At 56.8% G+C, this 26,999-nt stretch overlaps 1 protein-coding gene across 1 annotated transcript in view; it reads right to left on the bottom strand.

Moving 5' to 3' along the window:
• RRP12 (ribosomal RNA processing 12 homolog) overlaps window positions 1–26,952 on the bottom strand; it is a 29,258-nt gene extending 2,306 nt beyond the window's left edge. Inside the window, exons 1-33 of the mRNA XM_058298658.1 lie at window positions 26,707–26,952; window positions 25,931–26,160; window positions 24,688–24,771; window positions 23,590–23,666; window positions 22,972–23,077; window positions 22,635–22,751; window positions 21,399–21,537; window positions 21,178–21,305; window positions 20,233–20,331; window positions 19,609–19,700; window positions 18,095–18,206; window positions 17,804–17,901; window positions 17,333–17,447; window positions 16,284–16,426; window positions 15,961–16,082; window positions 12,874–12,938; window positions 12,617–12,779; window positions 11,966–12,120; window positions 11,654–11,721; window positions 11,028–11,121; window positions 10,037–10,195; window positions 9,867–9,947; window positions 9,574–9,679; window positions 9,266–9,373; window positions 8,565–8,722; window positions 7,313–7,404; window positions 6,972–7,130; window positions 6,676–6,857; window positions 6,322–6,441; window positions 4,918–4,967; window positions 1,947–2,019; window positions 483–550; window positions 75–157 (exon numbers count right to left, since the gene is read on the bottom strand). Of these exons, the coding sequence (XP_058154641.1) occupies window positions 75–157; window positions 483–550; window positions 1,947–2,019; window positions 4,918–4,967; window positions 6,322–6,441; window positions 6,676–6,857; window positions 6,972–7,130; window positions 7,313–7,404; window positions 8,565–8,722; window positions 9,266–9,373; window positions 9,574–9,679; window positions 9,867–9,947; window positions 10,037–10,195; window positions 11,028–11,121; window positions 11,654–11,721; window positions 11,966–12,120; window positions 12,617–12,779; window positions 12,874–12,938; window positions 15,961–16,082; window positions 16,284–16,426; window positions 17,333–17,447; window positions 17,804–17,901; window positions 18,095–18,206; window positions 19,609–19,700; window positions 20,233–20,331; window positions 21,178–21,305; window positions 21,399–21,537; window positions 22,635–22,751; window positions 22,972–23,077; window positions 23,590–23,666; window positions 24,688–24,771; window positions 25,931–26,160; window positions 26,707–26,845 (3,785 nt within the window). The 5' untranslated portion in view covers window positions 26,846–26,952. The remainder of the gene's footprint in view (window positions 1–74; window positions 158–482; window positions 551–1,946; window positions 2,020–4,917; window positions 4,968–6,321; window positions 6,442–6,675; window positions 6,858–6,971; window positions 7,131–7,312; window positions 7,405–8,564; window positions 8,723–9,265; window positions 9,374–9,573; window positions 9,680–9,866; window positions 9,948–10,036; window positions 10,196–11,027; window positions 11,122–11,653; window positions 11,722–11,965; window positions 12,121–12,616; window positions 12,780–12,873; window positions 12,939–15,960; window positions 16,083–16,283; window positions 16,427–17,332; window positions 17,448–17,803; window positions 17,902–18,094; window positions 18,207–19,608; window positions 19,701–20,232; window positions 20,332–21,177; window positions 21,306–21,398; window positions 21,538–22,634; window positions 22,752–22,971; window positions 23,078–23,589; window positions 23,667–24,687; window positions 24,772–25,930; window positions 26,161–26,706) is intronic.
• Window positions 26,953–26,999: the final 47 nt, after the last annotated feature.

The following is a 26,999-nucleotide window of genomic DNA, read 5'->3' as shown; positions in this document are numbered from 1 at the left end:
TGAGTTGAGTTTAAAGTGTTGAGCTCCTACCCCACTGCACCAGCCCCAGCCCTGACCCCGGCACAAAACCATACCTGCGGCTGAGCTTGGTTCTGCTGAGGGGGATGTAGGCGTAGGGGTCGAGCTGACCTTTCTTCTTCACATCGCCCTTCGCTTTCTGCTCATCCGGAGAAACAGTCCGCTAGGAGCGTGGCAGGCCCCTTCTCCCCTGCCGCAGCTCCGCAGGCACGATACCCTTTCCTTCGCCTCTGCCTCGGGTGGCGCCCGAGAGCCCCGGAAGGCCATTCGACAAAGGGCCTCAACTTCTGATGCCAACCAGAGCTCAGGGTGCTCCCTTCCTCCCCCCGCCTCTCCAGGACGGTGACGGGCACAGCTGCCCTCACCCCTCGCCCAGATGCCGTGCCAGGGCTGCAGCACCGCCCCTCCTCGGCCCTCCCTGACGCCCGTCCAGGAGAGCCCTCGCCCCCGCCCTCAGCTCTTACCTTGGCCTTGTATTCAGCCCCAGGCGTCGCCTTCTTGGCCACAGGGCGGTGGATGCCGGAGCCTCCAGCTGCAGGGGGAACACAGAGACCCTAAGTCAGGCGAAGGCAGGGAAGCCCCCTCCAGAAAGGTGCCCGAGATCTGAAGATCGCAACGGGCACCTTCTCTTCAGACAGCTGCCAGGCGCACACAGGGAAGGCCAGGAACTTGGCTCTGTTCTCTACCAAGGACAAAGACTTTCCTCGAGGAGCGACTGTTCAGAGATTGGACAGTTAGAAGCAGAAGCCTCAGAGAGATGCCTACCCGTGGACAACATGGGTTTCTACTACCATAAAATACCCCACACCCTCCATTTGTTCTAGGAGAAAGAACACGGGCTTCAAGTCAGACCGACCCTCATTCAGCTCCCAGCTGCCCCTTATCAGCTTCAACCTCAGCCAAGCCGCTTAACCTCATCTGCAAACTGAGGCACTTTTAGAGTGTCAAAGACTTTCTCCCTTGTCTCATTTGGGCTTTGTACCAACACTGGAAAAGGCAGGGATTCATCCCATTGGACAGATGTGAAAACGTGGTTTAGAGAGATCAGGATGCTTGCCCAGGTCAGTTAGCATTTCCAGCCCGGACTCAAGATAGCCATGGATGGAATCCTACAATGCTTTCTCAGGAGGACCCTGAGATGACACAGATGAATCTCTTTTTCACAGATCAAAAACTAGAAGCTCAGAGAGGTAGTGTGACTGGGCCAAGGTCACACAGCAAAGCAGCAGCCCGGCAAGAAGTTCTGAACACAGGTCTCCTGCCTCACGATCTGTGCTATTTCTTTTGGACCACAGCGTTGCAGAGCCTTTTGTGGGGCTAGAGAAAGAGTCGTGGTTCTCCAGCCAGGGAGGCACCTGCTACTGGGGTAAGGGCCCTGCAGGGCTGCCCTGGGAGGAAGGAAGAGAAGGAAACCAATGGGGGCCGCCCCTGGGCTCCCAGCAGCTGCTCTGGAGAGGGGTCAGCCGGGGGCCATGAGCAAGTGTACAGGGGAACCCCTGGTCAGGCCAACACCAGCCCTCCCAACGCTCACCCCCAGCAAGGACAAAGGGGCTTCTCTAACCCCCTAACCGGGTTCTCTAACTTCTCTAACTTCTCTAACCGGGCGGGGCCCGGGACTGGCGTTCCTGCGGCAGACAGCAGGAGGGGCTGCCGGCCTCACGGAGCCTGGGGGTGGGGGAGTGGGGGAGTGGGGGAGGAATGGGGGTGCAGGGGCTCCCTGGAAGGCCTGGGAGGTTCTGCACCATCTCCAAACCCCCAGGCTCTCCCTCGCCCCCTCACTCCTGGGCCCCCCAGCCCCAGCTCACTGCTGGGTGACCGTCATCCAATCCTACTGCCGAGTGCAGTCAGCTGAGTGACCTCGGGACCCTGCCCCCCTCCCTGTGCAGGTGACAGGGCCAGTGTGTCCCAGGAGAGACCAGCAGCCTCACCTTGATACTGAGGGGGCATCTCCAGGTCCTCCTCATCAGCCTCTTTCTGATGCTTCAACTTCTGACTTTTTTTCTATAAAGAGGCAAACAGGAAGTTAGTGAACAAGGGAATGTGACCATTGTCAATAGTGAGAAATATAAAAGCAGCAGTAACCAGCATTGCGCACTAAAGGCTCCCACTCACAGGTGAGGAAAATAAGGCTCAGAGAGGGCAAGCACCTGCCCAAGATCACACAGCGAGGAAGAACAGGCTCTAGCTCAGCTCCTGACTGCACAGCTGGTCTCGACTGTCCCACCACTCTGCCTCCATGCTGAATCCCCCTGCTCACTGCGCCCACCCCCAAGGCTACAACGCCCATCTGGATCCCTGAACCTCAGCTTAGCACCCCCCTTCCTAATAGGGAAACGAAGTCTTCAGCCTTGAGAAAACAGCTTTACTGATTCTTCGCCTCACACAAAATGCACTCTACCCTCCCCCATTAATCAAACATTCACTGATCCCTCCTGAGTGCCAGGCCCTGGGGACACAGGTGACAGAATCCAGTTCCTATGCTGCAGGAGCTCACGGGAAGGTGGGATTCTCCTTCTCAAGTCAGCCACCACATGCTGCTGCACCAGAAGACATGGCCAGGGGACAAGGGCCTACATCTGCTTGAGTTGCTTTCCACAGAAGCTGCCAAGTACCCCCTGCACACTGGACGCCACGTTTAGGTGCTCCAAAAGGAAAAGGTGACCCACCAACAGCCCCAACCCCCCGGGAGATCCAGCAACGAACAATCAGGCAAGCAGCGGGGCCACCCAAGGACACCGGGCAGGGTAGGTGCAAGCAAGGGAGAGCCCCAGCCTGCAGGGTCCGGCCCCGGTGCCCTGGAAGTCTATTAACAATGCAGATTCCTGGGGCTCCAGCTCCCCGGGGGAGTTCACCTCCCTGGCCTGGGGGCCAGGCAGGGAGAAAGGTACGGCAGGCCCAGGGCACAGCCTTGAGCCAAGGGGCAGGCCCGAGTGTACAGGCGAGGAGCAGGGGCTCCTCATGGAGAAACAGAAGTGGGCTGGAAGCGTGGCTTACTGCCTTGTGGAGCTGGGTGGCCAAGAGTCTTCTCCACTCGCCCCTGGCAAGGCCAGCCCAGCCCACCGGCCGTCAGCTGGGCTGCCACACACGCCCCAGCATCCTATGCTCCCCCAAGTGTGGGCAGAGGAGTGGGACTTTGCAGCTCCTGTGTGAAAAAGCCTCCGGGGCCCTGATGGGAGGTGCTGATGTGCCACGGGCTGAGCAGGGAATGCAGGGAGTCTTGAGACAAGGCACCCAGGGCCTTACAGGGCTGGGGTCAGTTCCCTCTGGCCAGCAGAGAGTGACAAGCCACATAGGAAGATGTGCTGGAGGAAAAAGGGAGCTTGACCAAGAAAATATTTTTGGGAAAGATGCAATAACAGTAAGACTCAACACTCAGCACCACCCAGTGCCGAGCACTGTAGTTATAAGCTGGGATTCACACCAGGCAGTCTGGATAGACAAACAACTGTCACCTGGAAGGGGACTTGCCTCCCTGTGTAGCTGAGGGGTGGGCCTTACGGAAGGGCAGATGTCAGACAGGGACAGCGAGCGCCCCCCGTCAGTGGCGCTGCCCTGTGCTGAGAGGGGTGTGCTTAAGCAGGCGTGAGGGTCTCTGTGACGGAGCCGCAGCAGAGCCACCACCACAACTGCCCAAGGGCCTCCCAGAGGGGCTTCCCGCCCCAGGGGCCTCTGAGACCCTCAGGCACTCCTGACCCACGACTCTGACTATACAAACCGCCTCTTTTAGGTCTGGCTTTCACCCAGTTCTCAAGCAGATTTCTGCACAGTTGTAAAGCTCTAAGAACAAAGTAGCTCCTAGGTCCTGGTGGGCAGAGGGGCATCCGGCGAGGAATACGGGCAGCCACGCGCTGGTACAGGATTAATGAAACCAGTGATTTGGGGGCAAGTTTCTCACACGCCAGGCACCGTGGGAATGCACTATACATGCTCTGTCTCATCAAACGATCCCAATAATTCTACAAGACAGTACTTATCGCCCACTCCACAGGCGAGGAACGGAAGTGCGGAAGGTTCGGCTGAAGCCGGGTGGGACTCCAGAGCCTGCATCTTCACCACTAACCCTGGGGTAGCGTCTGCAGAGGAAGCTACTCCTCGGGGTGATGTGCGGGAAGGCCGGATGGGCCAGGCACAGTTGGGGAGGACAGGGAAGGAAGAAATTGCTCCATGACGCCCCCAGAAATGCTGCCCACAACGGACAGGTCTGGGTTGACGGGCTGGGACCACTCTGCCCTTGCTGGGCCAGGCAGGGGCAGTTGGAAGTCTGTGTCCCACCCTGGACAGGGGCAACTGCTGGGTCAACAGAGGTAATGGTGGCAGGGGAGTGAAGTTCTTGGGCTCTGCAGACAGGAAGAACTGGGTTCAAATTACTGTTTTGCACCTAATGAGCCCTGTAACCTTGGACAAGGGGTAGCAACTGACCCACCTGTCAGCCCCCGTGGACACAGGACTGAGAAGCGCCCCCACCTTCCATGAGGATGAAGCAAGGAACGCCTGGGGCCTGGCACAGCACGTGCTCCTCCAACGGCAGCTGCCCCCACCCCACAGGAGCCTCCCCCTCGGAGCGCAAAGGCCAGCTGAGGCCTTCAGGCCTGCAGAGCGCACGGCCTTGGAGGAGAGGCATGGGGCTCTGGCCCGCTCCTTCTACTGCACAGCCCAGCCAGCACCAACGGCCACCCCCGGAGCTTCAGAGCAATCCAGCCCCTCCCCACCTGCTCGGCCGTCACCCCCCATACACACACAGGCACCCACAACCCTCTGGACTGGCCGCTGTGCACATCCATGAGGAGCTACTGAGGATTCTGGAAGCAGAGCAGGTGGGTGTGGGAACGATGGGAAGGAGGTGCCGGGCCCCAGGCTTAGGTGGGAGCCCGCAGCCCCCACTCAGCAGGCGTTACTCACATTCCCGACGCCCATGTCTTCCATCAGGTCAGCCACCTCTTCCTCCTCACCTGCAAGGAACAGAAGCTCGTGGCCACTCAGGGAGCCCTGTTTCCCCAAAGCCCACCCTCTCGTCCTGCCTCATCCGGGCTCATCCAGCTGAGGGAGCTGCCGATTCCAGCCCAGGAAACTGCCTTTCCTAGAAACCATGCTCTCCTTCTGTGGGAGACAAGACCCCTGAACACAGCCCCTTTCCCCTTCCATCTGAAGGACGGACAATGGTCCCCTCAAGGAAAATGTGGTGAACGTGGCATTGTTTGAGGCTCCAGGAAAGCCCTGCATCTCCTAGGGTGAGTGACACCCAGCCTGGCCAGGAGGACTGCTTCATTCTCCTCCCTGCCAACCTCTCGGACTGGCCCCAAAAGTGCTGGGCACCGTGTGGGGATATAAAGAAGTATAAAACCAACCAGCTGGAGGGGAGACAAATGCAAGTCATTGACAACCAAAAGGCATAAAAAACCAACACTTGACTAGATCTGGGCCCTCCCTGGGCTTGGCAGGAGTTCCGGCAACAGGCCTGGGGGCCGTGGGGCCAGGGAAAGGCCATGGAGACAGGCGTGAGCTGTTAAGAGCAGGCAGGGTTTGGAGAGGCAGAGGGTCCTCAGCATCAAGGATATGTGGGCAGAAGGAGAGCAAAGGACCAGGAAACGCAGAGTGAAGAGCCCAGAAGAGGCTAGAGCCACAGCCCGTTCAGTCCAAGCTCGCACATGTGCAGCCCACGTCGCCTCTTTTCGTCCCTGAAACAACCTTGTGAAGGAGGTGGTGGTACTAGGCCCACTTCGGAGGTGAAAAAGTTGAGGCAGAGAGAGGCTGAATAATTGCTCAAAGTCACACAGTACTATGTTAGCTGGCCAAGATCCAAACTCAGGCATTCTGGCTCCCATGTCTGAGTAAAGCAGTGGCTATGCTGCAGGAGAGACAAGAAGTTGCACGTGTGCCTGGAAACGTGATGGGGCACTGACTGCCGGAGGCAGCACCGAGGCAGGAGGCTTCAGCAGTGGGAAATGACAAAAAGGGGAGAGAGCTTTAGACGAGCTAGGCTTGTGTGACTTAGAGGATGGATAGGTGGAGCGACAGAGCTGGAAAAGGCTCAACAGGACTGCAGAAGGTTATGCCTGGGCGCCCCTGGAGAACGTCAAACAACGGCTGAATTAAATACATGTAGTACGAATGGCTGGACTGCGACATAAAGATTTCTCAAAGCAATCAAAAAAGTGTGAGCAACTCCAAAAGTTAAAGATACGGGCTCCTGGCAGCTGTTTGCACTTTTGCTTCCCCAACAAGTGGTCCCTGCCTGAAGGGATGCGTGAACGGAAGAACGAGGGCACCCCTGGGCCAGGCCAGAAGAATGGGTGCGTGGCCCACCTTTAGTGCCCTCCTCTTCCTCCGTCCTGTCGTCCTCCTCCCGGATGATAAGCCGGCCGTCGGCGCTCACCTTGAAGCCGTGGTCCTTCTTCCGGCCCCGGCCGGGCGCAGGCTGTGTGGCTGGGTGGCAGAGGCTGGCCGTGAGGATGTGGGAGGCCAGCCCTGCCCCACGTCCACCCTCGTCACAGCCGACGGGCCCAGGCCTGTGCCCTGCACGCGCCCCCTCAGCTGCAGCCCGTGGCTCGGCAGTGTGCCCGGTGCGGGGTTCCCAGTGGCCGGCACAGACGCCGCTGCTTCCCTAGACCTGGCACGAGCCAAGCCCGTGCTCAGAGCTGAGGGGCCGGCCCTGCTTACCCAGGACTCGCTGGGCCACCTTGGGGTCCAGGAAGTTGAGGGGCTCGTCCCCGCCACCCTCCTTCAGCCACGCCCTGCTCCTCTGCCGGGCCAGCCTCCGCCGCTCCTTGCCCCGGCTCCTTTCCTCCTCACTGCCCTCCTCCTCCTCCTCCTCCTCCGAGTCAGCCAAAATCTCCTCGATGCTGAGGACAGAGAGGCCCCAGGTCAGGCGCTCGCAGGAGGGCCGGGGACGCAGGGCATTGTCTGGCAGGGCCTGGGTGGGGGCGCCAGTCCTCAGAGCCTGCTGCGGTCTTCACCTGTCGCCCCTGCCCTGGGCGGGCTCCTCCTCCTCGTCTTCCTCCTCCTCCGCGGCCTGCTTCAGGGCGCGCTGCCTCTTGGCCCGAGCCTCGGCCTTCCGGATGTTGACCAGAACTCTGTGGTACTCCTCAGGCAGGAGCCCCTTCACCAGCTCGAATCTGAGGGTAGCAAAGGAGGGCCGGGGACGGCACCGGTTAGAGGTCGGTGGTCAGCCAGAGCCCTGCCAGGCCACAGGGGAGGGACCGTGTCCGCCAGCGGGTCCTTTCTCTGCAGGTCCCTGGTGGTACGAGAACCCCTTAACCCGCCCCCGCTCCCTCCCGTCCCTATTCAGTGGACAGACCCAAACTTGCGGATGAACTTGGTGAAGAGGTTCCGGAGCTTCATGCGGAAGTGCCGCCGCATGTCGTCAGAAAGCTTCCCGATGGCTGCCATCTGCCGGGCAGAGCACCAGGGTCCAGGGCGGGTGGGGGTGGCCTCCCACCACGCCCACCCCTTCCAGCACCGTCCAGGCCAGGCACACAGGACGGCGAGGCCCAGCTAAGAGGGGAGGGTTCAAGCGGGCCTGTTCCTGGCCACCTCTGTTCCAGTCACACCTCCACCCCTGGGGCAGCCCCCAACACAACGCCCGGCCACACTCCGAGATCACGGTTACTGAACGTCCTGAGCAGTGCTTGGGGCACACCAGGCGTTACCCCATTGAATCCTTAGAACCCAGTGAGGTAAGCGCTATATCACCAACTTAGAGATGAGGAAACTGAGGCAGAGGGTTAAGGAGCGGCTAAGCAGCTGCAGTCACGGAGGCACGAGTCTAGCTCAGCTCTAATTCCCCTACCACCCCTGAGCTTCTCCTCACTTCCATACGCCCCCTTTCCACTGCACGGCATGGTCTCCGCGCTCTGGAGGGCAGGACGTCCTGACTTACAGCTGTCCCTTCCCGCCTTGACCCACAGCCAGACATCAAGAGGGACCTCGAGGCCGGCTGCGACTCAGCCTGGCTAGAACTGCGACACTGAGGCAGTGGGTGTGGTGCCCGGAGGGTGCCAACGAGAGGCCCAGCTTGTCCCAAGCCCTATGGCCCATGGGCCTAGACTTCCCTTAGCCAGCAGGGGCTACACACCCCAAACCAAAGGCCTCTTCAGACCTGTGGCTGCCCCAGCAGGGGGTGCCCAGGGGAGATTCTGAGAACCAGGGAGGTCAAAATGCAAGATGTGAGTGGGGAGGGGAGCGAGACAGAGGCCTTGCAGAGGGAGAGCCGGGAGCCCGAGCCCTGAGCCACGGGTTCTGGCCCCAGAGCTGCTGCTGACCAGCACTGTGACCTCAGGAAATCCCTGGCCTCTGGGGGCCTCAGTTTCCCCATGTGTACGAGGGGTGGCCCCCCTCCCCCGGTTTTTGCCCCGCAGAGCCCTTGGTTCCCTAGAGGGGCAGGGGCGGCTGAGGAGAGGCAGCCTGGGCACTGGGCCTCTCCCGGCCCCCACCGGGGCAGCGTGCCTCCGCCAGGCCCATTCCGGGGCTCCTGCGTGACTTGCTGCACAGTTGTTCGTGGAGCTCGGAGGACACCTCACCACCCTCCCCTCAAGCAGGGGGGCACTCACCACCAGCTGCACGTGTTTGGCCAGGTGTGCCACATCCATGACAACCAGGGCCACCTTGATGAAGCCCAGGGCAGACTTGACCACGTCGCGGGTGCGGGAGGCCAGGAGCAGGCACACGTTCTCCAGCAGCTGCTCCACCGTGCTGGTCCCCATCAGACCTGGGGGGGCGAGGGCGCACTGTCAGCCAACACCTCACCCCCACCCAACACCGCCACCCAGGGAAGCAGCAGCTGCCACCTGCCCGACAGGTGACCAGAGCGGGAGCTGACGTTTGGGGGAGTTTCAGCAGGCATAGGTCTAACCTCTCTGGGGAGCAGCTCCTTTCCTCCTTCAACCTCCCAGTGAGGAAGGCGCTGCTCCAGCCCGCAGTTCAGAGGTGAGAAACTGACAACAGGTTAAGAAACTTGCTCGGCACCCCACGTGTCGCTAAGAGGCAGGACCAGGACTAAAATCCTGCATCTGACCACAGAGCCCTCGCTCTTCCTAACCAGTACCTGACTGGAGACACAGGCTGGCTAGACCGCGTGGGCTGCTCCACGGCACAGCAAAGGGGAGGAAGGCGGCAGAGCGCCAGGGCAGGACCGGGCGGCAGCAGCCTGGCCTCGGCTCCACTCTCCCTTCCCCGCCTGGCAGCCACCCCCTCCTGACCCGCTAGCATTTCCTATGCTGTGGAGCCCCCAGATCCTCCAGGGGGCATTTACCTTTAAACTGGAAAAGGAGGTGGGTCAGGGCCAGGATGCTGCAGCTGACCATGGTCACGGGCCCCACGAGGCCGGGGTAGATGAGGACGAGGTAGCGCTGCAGGGCATCTGGGAGGGAGGGAGCAGAGTCACACCAGGGCGGAGACCCCGAGGGAGGGGCATTCTGGGCCAGAGAGCAGCTACGTGCCCCGGTCGAGGGTCAGGGGGCTGGCCCCACCTTTTCTCTGTGCTCAGGGGCTTTGAGGGGTTTCCCTCCCCATCCTTGAGCAGAGCACCCACCTCCAGCCCCGGAGCACCCTGGGCCTCACCTTCCTGGTTTGGGCCAAATCGGAGGAAAGCGTGGCCCATCTCCACCAGCAGGGCAAACGCGTTCTTCCGGGCCCCCACTGACACCTCCTTGGTGCACAGGATCACCTGGCCCGGAAAGTCCCGTCACACTGGCTCCCAGGCCCGCCCTCCCTGCCCGAGGGGCCAGGTGAGGGCGCCCACGCGCCCAGAGTGCCTGGATCCCCAATACTGCCCTCCCTTGACCAGATGGGCCCTCAGGAGCCACGCCCGAGGAAACCCCTCACCAGCTGCACCCACACTCTGCCCCCCTAACCTCTGGAACGAGGGCGCCGATGAACTCCTCGTGCTCAGCCGAGAGTTTCTTCACCAGATGAATGAGGCACTTCAAACGGGGCTGCGGACGGGGGGACACAGTCAGGCCCCTCCACGTCCACCCCCAACGTCCCGGGCCTGCGCTGCTGCTCCCTCGGCCGGAGCCCTCACCCGCTTGGCCGGCGAGGAGGTGCCCCGCAGCGAGTCCAGCAGGGTCTTCTTCAGGTTGCCCAGGTGGCTCTGCACGAAGCGGGCGCCAGGGCCCTGGGGGCTGGCGCACACCTCCTCCAGCACGCGGTAGGCCTTCTTCTGCACCCTGTGCTCCTTGCTCTGGGAGGGGAGCAGGGCAGGGGGCACTGAGGAGGGGGCTGGGCTGCAGCCCACCCCCACTGAGTAACAGGCACCAAGCAACCACCGTTAAGTGGGCCCAGGCCTGGAGGAGAAACTCAGAGCTGACCCTGCCCTACCGTGGCTCCCGAGGTTTGACAAGAGGCTTCCGTGCCAGCTAGTGGGGCTCCTGCAGGAGTGACCCCAACACAGCCCCCCTAAATAGCACATGTGCCCGGGCCTTTGCATCGCTCTCCTTCTGGGCCTGACGCACTCCTTGCTCTTTTAGCGTGGCTACTACTCCCCCCGGCACACCTTCCCAGAGTGGGGTGCCTCGCCCTGGACTTGTGTGTCCACCTGCACGTCTCCCCCCAGGGGCCCTCTGCACACCACCTGCTAACTTATAAACTGTCACCGCGGTGGGGCTTGCAGGTCGCTGCCAAGCTGCGCCTGGCATGGCGTTAGCCACCCTGGGCCGGGCGAGCACTGGAGCAGGGGCCTACTGCATCCAAAGGCACTATCTGGGGCCCTGAAAAGCAGCCTAATGATGCTGGAGTGTTGGCCAGGGCGGGGTGGGTCGGGATGGGGTGGCAGGGGAGGATGCGCTGGAGTGGACTGAGGCTCAGGCGCTCCAGGATGGCCAGGCGAGTAAGCCAGGCAGAAGGGCATCCCTGTGACTGGTAGGCTAGATGGGCTGCGGGGAAGCCACTAAAAGGAAAAGTGCACAAAGGCCTGCTCTGGGACAGCGGCAGGGGGTGGAGACCAGATGCCCCATGTGCCCAGGCACCCCGTTTCCCTCAAGTGGGCTCAGGTGGGGTCCTGGCCTCCAGCGCACCTCGAGGTAGGGCCGGACGGTGGAGTACAGCTTACTGAGGGCAGCTTCATCAGCGTGAGGAGCCAAGGCCACGACCAGGTCCAGAACAGACAATCTGCTCAGGGCAGGAGACCAAGGAGGGGTTGGGGGGCTGGAGAAGGGCCCAGGCTGGCTATCAGTTCCTTCAGTCTCCCGGGTATGGGGGGTGGGGGTAGAAGCCAGGAGGAGAGAGGTCTCCGAGGAGCTGGCAAACAACCACCAGAGCTAGCACTTAACTGAGCACGCACAACGACTGGCCCAAGTGCTTTCAATCCTCCCAGTACTCTGTGAGCCACGTACTGCGATTAAACCCATTTTACAAATAAGGACACAGTGGCAGAGAGTAAGTAAGTAAATGCCCAAGGTCACACAGCCTTTAAGTGATAGAGCTGGGATTTGAACCCACACAGTGTGTCTCTAGGGTCCGCCTCTTTCCCAATAGGTAAAAATGACTCTCCAGGTAAAAGAACACAGGCCTTGTGGTAGAGCTGGGACACCTTAGGACTTGCCCAAATAATTCCAGAGAGAAGCCACAGGGCCTCTGCCAGACACATCCTCCAGCCCCCTGAGCTGCTCCAGCTCAAGTGGGGAAGCCCTGAGCACGTTACCTGGTGAAATCAGAGCTGGCGGGGTCGAGCACCTTCTCACTGGCTTTCTCTAGGAAACCATTCACCAACTGGCAGCCCCAAGGAGATGAGGAGGGAGTTGTTAGGCAGGAGAGAAACACAGAGCTGCAAGAGCAGGTCCTGGGGTGGCTGCCCCACCCCCACAGCCACTGCTAGCTGGCTCCCTGTTCCCAGGGGGCTCCCTGTTCCCAGGGGGCAGAGCGCCGAGCCAGTCCAGGGGGGGGGCAGGGGCGGGTCTCAGCCTCTCCAGCAGGCTGCCCACCCGAGGGCTCCCCTCCTCCCCCACCAGCTCACCTGCGGCTCGGTAATGGTGAGGTAAGTTTTGATGGTTTCCAGCACGGCCCGGCGAGGGGCTGGGGAGTCCCCGCTTGCAAGGGGCTGCCCGTACAGATTGAAGAGAATTGGCAGAAAGTTCTTGGCAAAGCGGCTCACTTCGGCGCGGTCAGCCTCTGGCAGGAGAACCGGAGTTTGCATGAAAGGGATGGCAGCTGTCATACCCTGCAGCCCAGAGGCATCTTTTGTGGGGGAGATGATGACTCTGCAGCAGGACCTGGAACCCAGGGCTTTGGGGCTTCCTTGTGACAGAAGAGGCTGAGGCCAGGGCACAGAGACCAGCTGCCATGGCAGGCTCTGCTTGTCCGTGGCTCCTGTCCCGGGCACCAGCACAGTGCCAGCCACACAATCGGGCCTTCGACACTGAGGTGAACAAACCCACAGCAGCTGTCAGCACATGGGGCGCAAAGGTGAGAAAGAAGGGGGGTTTCAGCCCCTTCCTAATCCTCGGGTGCCTGACATAGGAAGAGGCCCCAGGACCTTGCGAAGGCCGAGCTGAAGAGCTGCTTTCTTGGGCTCTGCCTAGCAGTGAGCCACAGCAGGCCAGGAGAGGGGGCAGGGGCACCCGTCCACCCCAGCGGCCCCTCCCCAGCCCTCAGCGCCCGTGCGTACCTGCCTCACAGCCCTTGGCGATGAGGGTGCGCAGGGCCTGGCACACCGTGACCCTCAGGTCCGGGCGCTCGCTGAGGGCTGTGCCCAGCGTCCGTGCCAGCCCTTTGAAGGAGGTGGCCACGTCTGTAGGCCTCGTACAGAACCCAGGCAAGAGGGTCCAGATCTGGGGAGGGAGGCGGTGATAAAGGAGGAGTGACGCCCTGCGGCCCGGTGGCCGGGCCATGTGACTCGGCTTCCTGCCCCTGTGGGTCCCTCACCTGCCACTGGAGGGTGTCGTAGATCTTGGACTCAACCGTGCTGCCTGCCTGGGCCAGGTCCATTGCTGGAATGAGACAAGGACACACGGTGACCCTGGGTACCTGCTGGCCAATGGGCTAATTTTTACCCAACTACAAGACTAAATAGAGAGTGAGATTATGGGAGATTTCCTCATGAATAAAAATATAATGCTAGAAAACAAAAAACAAAGCAAAACAAAAACAACACTTATTTGCTTTAAAAAACTAAAACAGACCTAGATAAAAGAGAAAGCAGATGTCTCTCCACAGCCTTACTCCCTCAGGGAATGCCACTGTTTCTTCTGCCTCTCTTTTTTTTCTCTCTCCCCTTCTCTACCCCCCGCCCCAGTTGTCTGCCTTCTATGTCCATTCGCTGTGTGTTCCTGTGTCCACTTGTATTCTTGTCAGCGGCACCGGGAATCTGTGTTTCTTTTTGTTGCGTCATCTTGCTGCATCAGCTCTCCATGTGTGCAGTGCCATTCCTGGGCAGGCTGCACTTTTTTTGCGGCTCTCCTTATGGGGTGCACTCCTTGCGTATGGGGCTCCCCTACGCAGGGGATACCCCTGCATGGCAGGGCACTCCTTGCGCACATCAGCACTGCGCGTGGGCCAGCTCATCACACAGGTCAGGAGGCCCTGGGTTTGAACCCTGGACCTCCCATGTGGTAGGTGGATGCTCTATCCGTTGAGCCAAATCCACTTCCCTCGCCTGCCCTTATACCTCTTTAGAACACATGCATGTGGTTTTAAAACACAAACAGGACTGCACTGTACACGTATCGTTCTGAAACCTTGCTTTACACGACAATAAACTGAGGTTGGTAACACTCACTGAGCAGCTTTTGGTGCCAGGCTGGGGGCTGTGAACTTCACGTGCACATTCTGTTCAATCCCCACAGCGCCACAGTGCTCACCCTGTTTTACAGGTGAAGGGCAGGCCTGGGGCCTTAAATCCCTTGCCCAAGCCACCAACCACAGAGTGGCTGAGTGAGGATCTGATCCAGGCTGTTCAGCTCTGAAGCCCACACTCTTTATCTCCCAGCCCTTCCGGCCCCGCCTCGTGGGTTCCTCCTCTTCACAGTGACGCACTGGACGCCATTGCGGGGCTTGACCTCCACTCCAGTGGGGATTTTTTGCTAGTGTCAACCACACTGCTACGGGCCTCTTCGCAGAATATAAATCTGTGTGTACTTGTCCAGTTATTTTCTGAGGACTAACCTCTAAACGTACTATTGCCAGGTCAAGGGGCATGTGAAATCTTGGCCTGAACACTGCCAGTGCCTACCCACAACGTTAGTGACCGGGGCGGGCACATCCTACTGCTTTGATGGGCAGATAGTCCTCTGGTGAGTGTTGTTTCTTTCTTAAATGACAGAGGAAGAAAAATTAAACCAAGTTACCAATGTATAGAGAGTAACTCCAGTTTGGTAAAGTGTAATTACAATTTGGTAAAAAAAACAATAAAACACTACTATTTTTACACATAGAAAAATGGGAAAGGAATACATTATCTTGGGAAGAAGGCGGGGAAGGAGTAGTTGTTATTTTCTTCTTCAAATACTTCCTGTATATTCTACAAAATAACATTTGAAATCAGGAAATCCTGCCTAGGGCAGCAATCTCTCACCCTCGGCACTCCTGACATCTTGGGCCAGACAGCTGTCTGCCGCCAGGGCTGGCCTGCAGATTGTCGGATGTCTAGCAGCATCCCTGACCGCCACTCACTAGATGCCAGGAGCAACCTCCACCCTGACTGTGACAACCAAAAATGCCTAGGTATAATCCAGTGTTCTCTTGGAGCCAAAATCCTACCCCCCACACCCATCCCTGTCCTAGACCAGCAGCTGGCAAACTTTCCCTGTGAAGGGTCAGTGTTTATGCTTTGCAGGCCAAATGGTTGCTGTTGCAATTACTTAACTCTGCCATTGAAAAGAATGAGCATGGCTGTATTCCAATAAAACTTTATTTACAGGGAAGCGGACTTGGCCCAGTGGTTAGGGCATCCGCCTACCACATGGGAGGTCTGTGGTTCAAATCCCGGGCCTCCTTGACCCATGTGCAGCTGGCCCATGCGCAGTGCTGATGCGCTCAAGGAGTGCCCTGCCATGCAGGGGTGTCCCTGTGCAGGGGAGCCCCATGCGCAAGGAGTGCGCCCCGTAAGGAGAGCCGCCCGGGGCCAAAGACAGTGCAGCCTGCCCAGAATGGGGCCACACACACGGAGAGTTGACACAACAAGATGACACAACAAAAAGAAACACAGATTCCTGTGCCACTGACAATAACAGAAGTGGACAAAGAAAACGCAGCAAACAGACACAGAAAACAGACAACTGGGGGGGGGGCAGAAAGGGGAGAGAAATAAATAAATCTTTAAAAAGAAAAAATAAAAAACTTTATTTACAGAACAGCCAGGGGGTAGAATAGGGCCTGCAGGGAACAGTTTGTTAGCACTTCCCCTCAACCCTCAAAATCTCATGAAAACAAGAGCTCCTGGAGCTATCACCTGGCCAAGAAATGTGACCCAACCTGTCTGCCTGTCCCTCCTACAGATAGATGTGAGTCCAACGAACATAAACTAGAGGGTGCATGGGAAAGGATGACCAAGAAGGAGGGGAAAGAAACCATGCCTTAAAAGGAGAAGGGGAGGGAAGCAGGACATTCAGCCTGAAGCAGGGACAACTCAGGGAGGTAACAACTGTGCTCAAATGTTTCAGAATCCCTATTATTGTTTGGGGGGAAAAAGAACAAACCCATACAAATGGCATACAAATAAACATAAATAAACCCTAAGTCTTAAAAATCTACCTCAAGGGTTCTCTTAGAGAACTGGCTGACCTGGGACCCTAGAGAGAAGAACGAAGGTGTGGAGGCCCCAGGTGGACGGGGCCAATGGCTGCCCGGCACAGGGCAGGCTCCGGGAGCACGGGCTGCCCCCGGCAGAGGCAGGGGGCACAGGCTGCCATCCATCTACCAGGCGTGGGGCGCCACCAAACGTCATGAAGGCTGGGCGGGGCTGCTCTTGGAGCCCTTCCCGGCCCCTTCCAGCTGAGGCTAAGGACCCCTTACCTTTGCTCTTCAGGGTCATAGCCAGAGGCAAGAAGTAGGTGGTGAAGAAACCAAGTCGTGTTTCCTGGACATTATCTCTGATGACGGGCAGCAGCCAGCTCCGTGGAAAGTCCAGAGTCTCTCTGGAAGGAGGAAAGGACCCGGGGTAAGGATCAAGTGCGGCCTGGAGCACTTGCCCCGCGGAGCTGAAGCACAGAAGAACTGCTCTGGGCTCTCCTGCTGGTCCCGAGGCCACCACAGAGACTCAGCCCAAAGGGGCGGGTGCCCTTCCCCAGGAGAGGACAGCTGGGGCTTGTGTGGAAGCCAACCAGGGCCACACTTACTCAGAGCCATCGATTTCCAAAGGCACAGCTTGCAGCAGCACCTCGGGCCCCATGCTGGCCACCGCAGCCCCCACGGCCTGGTCCAGGGCCGCCGTGTGGGGGAAGTGGGGGGAGAGGCGCAGGTCACACAGCGACTGCAGGCACTGCAGCAGAGGAGAGGGGACACATCGCGGCACTCGCAGGGCAGGGTCCATGAAGGGGTGTGGCCAGGCCTCAGAAGGATGAGTGTGGATCACGGGCCTAGTCCCTACCTTCATGTACCCAAGTTTAAGCCACAGATGTCTCTGATGCCTTTCCACCCCCAGGGTTTTGAGCGTTGTATTCATTAGCAACATGCAGAAAAACTAGGTTTTCTACAAACATCGGCTCCCAGCTTATCTTTACAAACAGGAAGGGCTGGCAAAGGCAAGGAAGGGCCTCTCTTTCTGCATGCTGACACGAGCAGACACGGAGAAGGAGCTGCTCCTCCAGCCAGAGCTGGCCCCTCTGCTCACCGGCGTCCCCCGCCCTGCCGCCTCCCATCTAACACACCTGCCTGCCACCATCGATGACAGCCGGCGCCAGGCCTCTCAAGGGAGACCCTGCCCTCCCAGTGAGCCCCTTATTCAGCCACCTAGGAGTCAGCTCTTGGCCTGCTGGTTGGGGGGCAGTGTCCATGATTGTTCTCAGGTCCCACCCCCTCCCAGAGCAAGTCTAGAGTTCAGGATCCCTGCGTCATCCCTGATTCCTAAGTGGTTTGTCCTGAGGAACTATGGCTGCTTAAAAACCCTATGTTTACGCATTACAGTGAACTTGGAGAATTGAAAATGAAAAGGATAATGGGGTAGGGTGGGGAGAATTATACTGATCCTCTAAGCTTCAAAGATATCAACTCCACCCAAGACAAGTGAGCAGGGGGCAGGGGCCTTCCACACTGGCCCAGTCCCCTTGCTGGTGTACTGTCCCAGACACCTGCTGGGGACACTGTTGGGGGGTGGCGGCAGAGCGCACACACTCGCAGGAGCTCAGAGTCTGCACACAGGCCAAGCACCGCCGCCGCCCCAGCTCACCTTCTTCATCACAGGATGGGCCTGCCTCCCAGATGCCTCGAAGAAGACGCACAAGAGCTGCAACACAGAGCTCCACGCCGCGTGGAATTTGTACGACAAGCCCTCCTCTACCGCCCTGCCGGGGGACCAGGGACAGTCAGGGCCACGCTCATGCCAGCCTGTGCCCCGGCCAGGTAAGAGAGCAAGAGACCCAAGCTGGCTAGTGAGGTGGGGCTCTGGGAAAGGCAAAGGAAGACTCATCACTGAGGAGGTGTCCACACACCACCAGGCTCTGCAAGTTTAATTTATATAGTTCCTAACCATCAAAAAACAAAAAACTGGGAGATAAAATACATGTTCCATCGTCATATGGGGAAACTGAGGTTTAGAGAGATTAAGTCACCTGCCAGGGTCACCCAAACACCAGTAGTTTTAAAGAAAACCTTCCATGAGGTACAGCTCATTCCTAACTAATGGATGCCACGTTCTCACCTGAACATCTTGGCGATGTACTGGGCAGGCCCTGGGGCCGAGGAGGTCACGGAGCCGATGTCGGCCATGTGGGGAGCGACACATTCCTTCAGGATCTCCTGCAGGAAGAGGCCGCAAGCTGTGTGGGCCCATGGCAGTCCTCCCCTTCCCCAGCAACTACTGCCTGAAGCTTCTAGGATGTCCACTTCCCACCCCAGAAACCTCCCTGCCAGGCCCCAGCCCTGGGAGAGGGCGGCAGGGAGGTGCACTGATGCACAGCTTCCTTGGCGGGGGCTGGGGCAGTGGCAGTACCTTGAGGCTCTGGGCAGCAGCTGTCACCACCTGCGAGTGAGGGGAGAGAAGGCAGGTCATTGTAGCTCCAAAAAGGCGAGGGAGGTGGCCCAGCCCCAGGTCCCGCTGCAACCTGTTGAGACAAAAGGTTCCTTGGTGGCCCGGCTCTGGGCCTCAGGGACCCAGGTGAGCAAAGACCGGTACTCAGACAGCCCAGATCTGACCGCCATCGACAGGCTCCACAGGGTATGCACGTACAAATACATGAAACAGCACTACTAGCTCATGTTTTTATGGCACTTACCACGTGCCAAGCACTGGTACCAATATAACAACACGCATGCATTCAAACTTTGCACCAACCCATGAGCTAAGTCCGATTACAATCCCCACGTTAGAGATGAGGAAACTGAGGCACAGAGAAGTAAACTTGTCCAAGAACCACCTGGGCAGTGGTGGTGGGATCAGGATTCACACCCTGGCAGTTTGGCTCCAGAAAGTGCAAACCATCGCTCCAGATAGGCTGCCGTGCACTTGGAGGGCCTTCCCAGCAGTGTCACACATCTGCTTCGATTACTTCTGCATAGAATGTCACTGTTTGGAAAGCTCAGCATCCAGTTAACCAGTTCCCTCCTGCAGGACATTCAGGTTGTTTCAAGTTTTCTGCCATTACTGATAATGCTCCAACAAACCCTGGGACACATGCTTGTGGAAATGCTCCTGCAGGAGCAATCTTGGGAAGCACAGAACAAGACTATTTTGTCCTTTTCTGGCACCTCCAGATGAAAGGCAGTTAGGTGTGAGGGAGAAGAACGTGGGCTGGCAGGACTGGCCTGGAAACGTGGCTTTGCTCCTCAGCAGCTTCATGACAAGTTAGCTCACAGAGCTTCAGTATGTTTCTAAGATGGGGCCATGATTATTGAGATGAAGCAATGGTGCAAAGCACTTAGCAGTGCTGTCTCAGAGCAGGCCAGCTGGTTCCCTCAGCCAAGGGGAAAGGACAGAAAACACAGAGTGGTGGAGCCATCGGGGCCTGAGACCCAGGTTCCAGGCAAAATGACTCAGTGCAAGTCACCAATTGATAACCACTCGCTTTTCTTCTCGGCCTTACTCCAGAAAAGTGGCTACTATTAAGCAACCAAGCCAGCTCAAGGGTATGACAGAAACACAGACCAGAAATGATGTTTCAGGACTACAATGCCCAGAGGGACCCATTAACCCAGGTGAGGAGTGGGGTGAAGCAGCAGGAAAGGAGGATATCTTCTCATGGAGGACACCAACCACCCAGGTCGACAATGACACAGCCAAGGGGTGACGAGGACCAGGATGGGCCTCGGGTCCCAGCCTTGTTGCTTCTCACGGCTGGCTGGTAAACCTTCTGGCAGGAGAGGAATCCCAGCTCACTGCAAACGGGCTATCCTCTTCTACCCATCACAGACGTTGTAGACACACCTGCCAGTCCACAGGAAGCTCCACTCGTGTCCCTCCCACCTGCAGGTCCCCTAAACGAGGTCCTGGGATGTCCACGTCCCTACCTGACCAGGTTGATGTGTGCTTTCTCCATGACCTTCAGCCAGGCCAGCAGGGGCTGCAAGTCGTTCTCGCTGGGAACATAGTCATACAAGGCCTGGGGGTGGGGGGAGGGAAGAAATGAGGGGCTGAGCAGGTGCGCTCAGCAGCAGGCCAACTCCTCAGACACCAACGATGCTCCCGCGGCAGGTGGCACACGCAGCCCCCATGGCTTTCCCAGCTCCCACCTTTCCTGCTCCAGGGAGCCCTTCCTGTTCTGATTCTAGAGGAGTAGTGGAAGATAACTTGGGTCCCACACCCCTTTGTGACTCTGATAAAAGGCACAGAACCACTCTCTAGAAAAATGCACGTGAGCACACACCATGCATGCCACGCATTTTGTAAACCATTTTGGAGGGATTTATGCCCCTTCCCAAAGTCCATCCATGGACTCATAATGTTGAGAGTCTGTCCGCTCATGGCATCTGGTACCACGACAGGCCTAGGCTCAAACAGCTGACTACGTTAACCCCGTCAGGGCAAGACGCCATGGACACTGCCTGCTGGCCACCCACAGGTCTCCTCCTCTGGGCCAGCCCAGCCTGGCAGGTCCCTCTCCTCCCCCTGCCCCCAACCCCGCCAGGCCTCACCGTGATGATCTGGGCGTTGAGCTCTGCCGAAAGGGTGCCTGGGCCAGGCCTGGCATGGAAGAGGCTGTGAAAGGCCTGCATGGCACAGGCTGTCACCAGCTGGAGAGGACACACAGGTTTAGGGGGGACTGCTAAGCCCCTGGCTGCCTTGGACTCCTCAACTTCCCACTGCAGGCAGAGGGCTAGGAGGGAGCCCCTGAACCTCAAGCGTGGCTCCCACACCCAGAGGACTGTCACTTTATTGAGACACGGCAGCAATGAAAAATTTGTAAATGATTAAATGAAGACCATGGGAAAACATGAACAAAATACGTCTAACACAATAATGGGCCAAAAAAGCAGGTGATCAGTGGTCAGCATGCATAATTACAGCTGTGTTTTTATGTATGTTAGTTTATCCAAAAGAAAAGGTCTGAAAGGATACACAGCAGGTTGTTTGCACTGTTCATCTCTTAGAAAAAGCAACTTGAAAGACGAGACTTTCGTGTTTCATTCTATGTCCTTCCGGATGGTTTTTCCTTTTAAACAATGACCACGCTATTTATAAAATAAACATTTTAAAATACATACATGAACAAAAACGGGACCATCTTTAAAGCTGCTCTACTGATTTGTTTTAAGTAAGCACAAACGGGTGTTAAAGAGAAATGACTGTGACTCTTGCCAGAGCAGAGCTCATGGGCCAGGAGAGAAAGGGGGCTGGCACTGTCCCAGCCCAAGCTTTCCATTCTCACTCTGACCACGGAGGCCAGCTTCCCACTGGCTCCAACCCTGAAAGGCACACTGTGCCTGACACTGTGGATGAGATGGTCTCCTGGGGAGCAGAAAAGTGGAGCTACCCGAGGCCCTGCTTTTTGCCTGACCGGTGAGATACCCTAGAGCCAGCACTGTGGGCCTGGGGTCTGAAGCTAGGCCTGCCCACTGGCTCTCGAGCCCCAAACTCACCACGTGGCTCAAGGTCATGACCCTGAGGAGAGTCTCACTGCAGCTCTTCACCAGGCCTTCCGGGAAGCAGGGCAAGAGGTCCTTCAGCAGCGTCAGGAGATGCAGGGTGGTGGTGGCCTCCTTGGAGCCTGGCAGACGAAAGGGGAATTGTGACCCCACAGTCCAACCTCTGCAGCTGCCGTTGCCACCCCAGCACTCTGCCCTCGGCCCGGCACCCCCACCTCCAGACTTCTCAATCTCCTGGATGCAGAACTTGGCGGTGGAAACAGCAGCAGGATGATGAGCAGGGGCCTGTTCACCAAACATGAACTCGCTGCCTTTGAGGACCACGCACACTCCATGCTGGGCACCCTTCCGGACCTGCGGAGCAAGGAAAGAGGGGACAGGGCTGGCTCAGACTCAGCTGGCCTCTTGGGTGGCTGGTGCAGCCAACTACCACGAAGCCCTGGCTGAACACCTACTATATGCCCAGTGCTATGCCAGGGGGGCTTTGTGTGCATAAAATCCTGAGCTGGGCAGCAAGACAAATCTTGGTTCAAATTCCTGCTCTGCCACTAACTCACCAGAGGGCCTTAAGCAAGCTAAACTCCCTAATCCCAGAATTTTAGTGCCTCGTCTTTAAAATGGGGACTGACTCATTCATTCATGCAGTCAAACATCCAACAAACACTGAGTGTCCACCAAGCCAGGCACTGCTTCGGGGCCAGTGTTTGGCAGTGAACGGTAAAGACAACTGCGTTCTACATAGGAGGCAGAAAATAAACATCAGACGGTAAAAGGGATCTGGCAGAGAATGAAGCAGGGGCTGCTACTTTTTGTAGGGGATATTTACAGGACTCTCTAGTAAAGTGACATTTCAGCAGAGACCTGAAGAAAAGGAGAGAAACGCTATATGCACATGCAGAAGAGGGGACCTGAGCCTTTAGCAGTTCGTGATCACGATGACATCGTTACTCATCTATGTTCACTGCCCTAAGTCCAGGGGAGGCAGAGTGGAGACCCGCCGCTCCCTGAGCACTTGCAGAAGCCAGGGACGGTGCCAGGATTAGGATACACAGACACCTCACTACAACCTTGCAGCAAGTTTGCATTACCATCCCTATTCTACGTTGGTACAAAGGGTGGAGCCGGTATCCAACTCGGGTCTGGGTGACTCCCAGGCTCATGCTCCCTCCACCCTCATGCCCTGCCCACTGATGGTAAGCAAACACACTGTAAGACTCCGTGTTACGCAGGAGGGCCTACAGTCAGCATCCCTCGGGTACAAGGAGGAGCATCCCTTGTCTTCTGGAGCTAAGCAGATGAGGCCTCAGAGACAGGAAGTAGAGGCCTGGGGCAAGAGCTTCCCCCACCCCACTCAGACAGGCCTGCCCCAGCCCCAGCTCCAGCCCTGTTTTCTGGAGTGGGCTGGCCCAGCAGTGGCTGTGCCTCATTTTCTGGAGGCTCAGTGGTCTCACCTTAGGCTTGGCGTGCACGGTGAAGCTCAGTAGCCCATGGTACACCTGAAGGGTCACCGGATAGCTCCAGGCCTCCAGGTTTTGTTTCCGCAGAAGGGTGGCCAGGCAGGAGAGGACCTTGAAGACGAAAGTCAATCTCTCAGCCCCACTGGGTTTGGCAAAGGGCAAAGAAGCCCAGGTTCTCACCAACTCCAGAAAATTCCAAAGGAATTTAGTGCTTTGGAAGTCCACAGAGCACCTAATCCCCTCCCAGGGAGCGTCCAAGCTTTAGAAGCTTTAGCCAAATCAGATGGGCTCTGGAAGATGGCCAAGGGGAAATGATACTCCAGCCACTGACCCATCGGAGAGCAGAGGTGGAGCTGCAGCTGGCCTGGGTGGAAATGATATCCATGAAGGCTTTGGAGGTATCAGAAAACTTCTTAACGAGAACCGGGCTGGGCACACTGTGGGAGAAGAGAGATGGTAAGAACCCCAGAGAGGGCTCTGCAGCCCCAAGGTGCCAAGGAAGAAGCTGGGACAGGAGGGGCACCATTTGCCCAGTCACACAGCTGGTGAGCAAGAAAGACAGGAAAGGAACTCAGCCTTGCTGGTGTCTGCGCAGTGCGCTTTCCCTGCCTCCTCACCTCCTCCACCCATTCTCTGCTGCCCACAAGAGGAACACTGGGGACCCCAAGAAACCGACAGCCACCCTCTCCTCCCCTCCCCCGAGGCCAGCATCCCACGCCCCTGCTCCTGGCCCATTCACTGCACCAGGGCTGCCCTCCTCCCAGGCCCCAAGCCACTAACACTCACTCCTGGAAATAAAGTCCCAAGCCGTCCCCCCCGAGCCTGATGTGGAATGCCACCCAACACTCAAGTATCTTGTGTCAACAATTCCCGGATCCCTTCTTCCGGTCCACACTCCCTTCTCCCCTCCACGAAGTCCCTTGGGGTCCAGACAGGCGCCAGGACTCACCGCTTCAGGACCAGGTTCAGCAGGTAAGCAACAGCGGCCAGAGACTCTGGGGACTCCACTGCTTCCATCGTAGTCATCTGGGGGCCAGACCGAGGGGGTGTAGATGGGAAACAGGTCACGCTGGGCAAACAGGGAGAGGAGCAGGCCAGGGAGACCAAGGGCCCAGCAGAGCAGGGACGACCAGAACTCTGGAGTCAGGGATTAAAATCCTGGCTCTGGCACTTACTGTGTGACTTTGGGTTGGTAACTTAACCTTTCAATGCCTCAGTCTTTCCTCATGTGTAAAATGGGCACAATAGTACCTACCTCATGAACTGTTATGAGGCTTAACTTAATATATGTAAAGCTCTCAGAACACTGCTTGGCACAAGATAAACACCATATACTGCTGTTTCATCCATTCATTACTCTAGAACAGGGGTTGGCAAATTTTTTTTGTAAAGGACCAGGTAGTAAAGATATTAGCCTTTGCAGAGCACATACAGTCCCTGTCGCATATTCTTCTTCTTTCTGTGCATGTGTTGAAACAAGCCTTTAAAAAATGTAAAAGCCATTCTTGGCTCTCAGGCCGTACAAAAACCGCCAATCAGATTTGGCCTATGGACCATAGTTTGCCTACCTCTGTTTTAGAGCAGTGGTTCTCACACTTTTATACCCTTAAAATTATCAAGAACCCTGACAAGGTTTTGTTTATGTAAATTATATCTACCAACATACAAATTAAAAACAAAAAACTAAGAAATTGTTAAACTGCAAGAATAAATAAGCACAATCCCATTAGCTATCCAAATAATGCCATCAGATATCATGCAGCTTCTGGAAAACTTCACCATACACTTCTGAGAATGTGAGTGAAAAAGGTAAAAGACATTCTAGCGTCATCATGCAAAGAATCTTGACCTCACCAACCTTCTGAAAGGGTCTTGGAGATGCCCATGGATCCTGGACCCCATGTTAGGCCTATTGAGGCACCTGTGAATGACTGATCTGCTTTCTCAAGGTTGTCTTCTCTGTCCCCACACGCCTCCAATTCTGTCTTCTCTCTGTAGCCTGCATAACCCACTGCTTTGAACGCCCACTCCCGTCGTACCCACTCACCAGCGCAGCAAAATACTCCGTCTCCGTCTCCTTCCCGCCCTGGGAGCGGATCACCTCGGTGACAGCAGCCAGGACAGCACAGATCTGCACCCGTGGGAGAAGGCACCTGTGACATCTACTGGACCTAACCCCACCACAGGGGGCCTCTTTTTCTGCTCCCCTTCCACCACCACCCCCAGTCATCTGCTCTCTGTGTCCATTCCTTGTGTGTTCTTCTGTGACTGCTTCTATCCTTATCAGTGGTACCAGGAATCTGTGTCTCTTTTTGTTGCATCATCTTCTGTCAGCTCTCCGTGTGTGCGGCACCATTCCTGGGCAGGCTGCACTTACTTTCGCACTGGGTGGCTCTCCTTACGGGGTGCACTCCTTGCGCGTGGGGCTCCCCTATGTGGGGGACACCCCTGTGTGGCAGGGCACTCCTTGCACGCATCAGCACTGCACATGGGCCAGCTCCTCACAGGTCAAGGAGGCCTGGGGTTTGAACTGCGGACCTCCCATGTGGTAGGTGGACGCCCTATCCATTGGGCCAAGTCTGCTTTCCTCTTTTTACTTTTTAAACGTGGCTACTAGGAAATTTAAAATTACATGTGGCTCATGTAACATATCTATTCTAGAGCGCTGGTCTAGGATACAGAACAACTTCTTAAGAGTAGCTACTGCTATAGAGTCAACTTGGAGAACAAAGTTTACATTTTATTCTAGTCATTCTGGTTACTATTTAGAATTTGGACATTTTCCATTTTAAAATAGGAAAATATAAACATACACCTTAAACATAAGCAAAACATAAATATAAAATAATGCTAAAAATATACTACTTAGTTCTTGCTAGGTAAAATAATTTCTACCTACTGTTATGCAGCATTAATTTACTCAACAAATGTTTCTTGAAAATATTCTATGTAGAAAGTCCTTTTTGTGTGATCTATTTATATATTTTTAAAAGAACAATAAAAAAAGAAAAGAAAAAGAAAGTCCTGTGTTAAATACAATAGAAGAGATAAATACTTGGAAGTCCTATCCTCAAGGACCTTACACTGTAGCAGGGAAGGTGTTCTTTAAAAAAGTAGAAAGTGGAACCTGCCCTAGAAGAGGTGCTAAATAGGGTTCACAAACAGAGATGACACATCTTCCAGAAATACCAGCAGCTGCCACCCAACTGCAGTCAACCCGAGCTGGCAGGAAATAAAAAGCATGTCTACCCCTCCTCACTACCCAGGCATTCCCGACCCTCGGCCCCTACCTCCTTGTGGGCAGCGGAGTTGGACTCCCAGAAGCGCTGCACTTTGCTAAAGGTGACATTTGTGCAGTCGGAGAGGCCGCTCAGGAAGGTGGCAGAGGACCTCTGGCTGAGAGCCGGCTCCACCTCTTCTTCCATGGCCGTCTCAGGGGCTTCGCTTCTGCCCAGGTGCAGGGACCCTGACTGCAGCTCATTATGCAACTTCACTGCATCGACTGTCAGGTCGCTCTTTCCTGAGAACGGGATGCACAAAGGAAGCCCCCACTTCTACCCAAACCTTCTTTTGGCAGAGAGAGCCACCCCTACGAACAAACCAGGAGTTCAGGCTCCAAACTAATTTCTGAGCCCTGCCTGCCTCATCTGTCCCCCGTACGGTCTCTAGGCCTTCAAAAACGAAGGAGAAAGGGAACTTTCCAAGTAAAAGTCTCTGCTTCCGAGACCCGAAAGCATAAGCGGCAGTAGGAGTCAGCTGGGAGCTGCATTCAAGAGTCGGAAGGGACTGGGAAAAACGCTTTGGAAAGAGCTACCCAGGGCTAATTATTATTTAAGGTCATTAAGTCGCAACTCTGACACCACGGGTATCCTAGACAAGTCACTTCCCTATTCTGGACCTCAGTTTTCCCATGTGTTAGGTGGGAAGCGGGCTCCAGATCTGACATTCTATGAGACAAAAGGTCTTAAGCCTCGACTCCGGGCCCTCCGCAGAGCCGCAGCGCCATCCGGACCCAGGCCCGCCCGGAACCCCGCGTCCAGCGACGACCAAGTCTCTACCCTGCTACCTGAGGGCCGGCTGAAGAAGCGGCTGCGGGCGGCCTGGCGGTGGCGGCAGACGGCGGGGTTGCTGTCGCTGCTGTGACCTTTCTTCCAGCGCTTCAATTTAGCCGAGACACCAGAGGGCAACTTCCCCGAGCGACCCATGTCTACTCAGGTGAAGCGAGAGCCAGTTCCAGGGACCGACTTCGGGGAACGCTGAACCACGCGCAGAAACCACGTGGGTCCCCAGCCGCTTCACTTCCTCTTCCGCTAGTGTAAATTCCGGATCCGCCCTCCGTTACTATGGCAAAACCGCCCA

The sequence above is a fragment of the Dasypus novemcinctus genome, chromosome 6, assembly GCF_030445035.2.
Source record: "Dasypus novemcinctus isolate mDasNov1 chromosome 6, mDasNov1.1.hap2, whole genome shotgun sequence".
Taxonomy (NCBI): domain Eukaryota; kingdom Metazoa; phylum Chordata; class Mammalia; order Cingulata; family Dasypodidae; genus Dasypus; species Dasypus novemcinctus.
The sequence above is the reverse complement of the archived record's forward strand: the minus strand, read 5'-3'. Positions and strand labels throughout refer to the sequence as shown.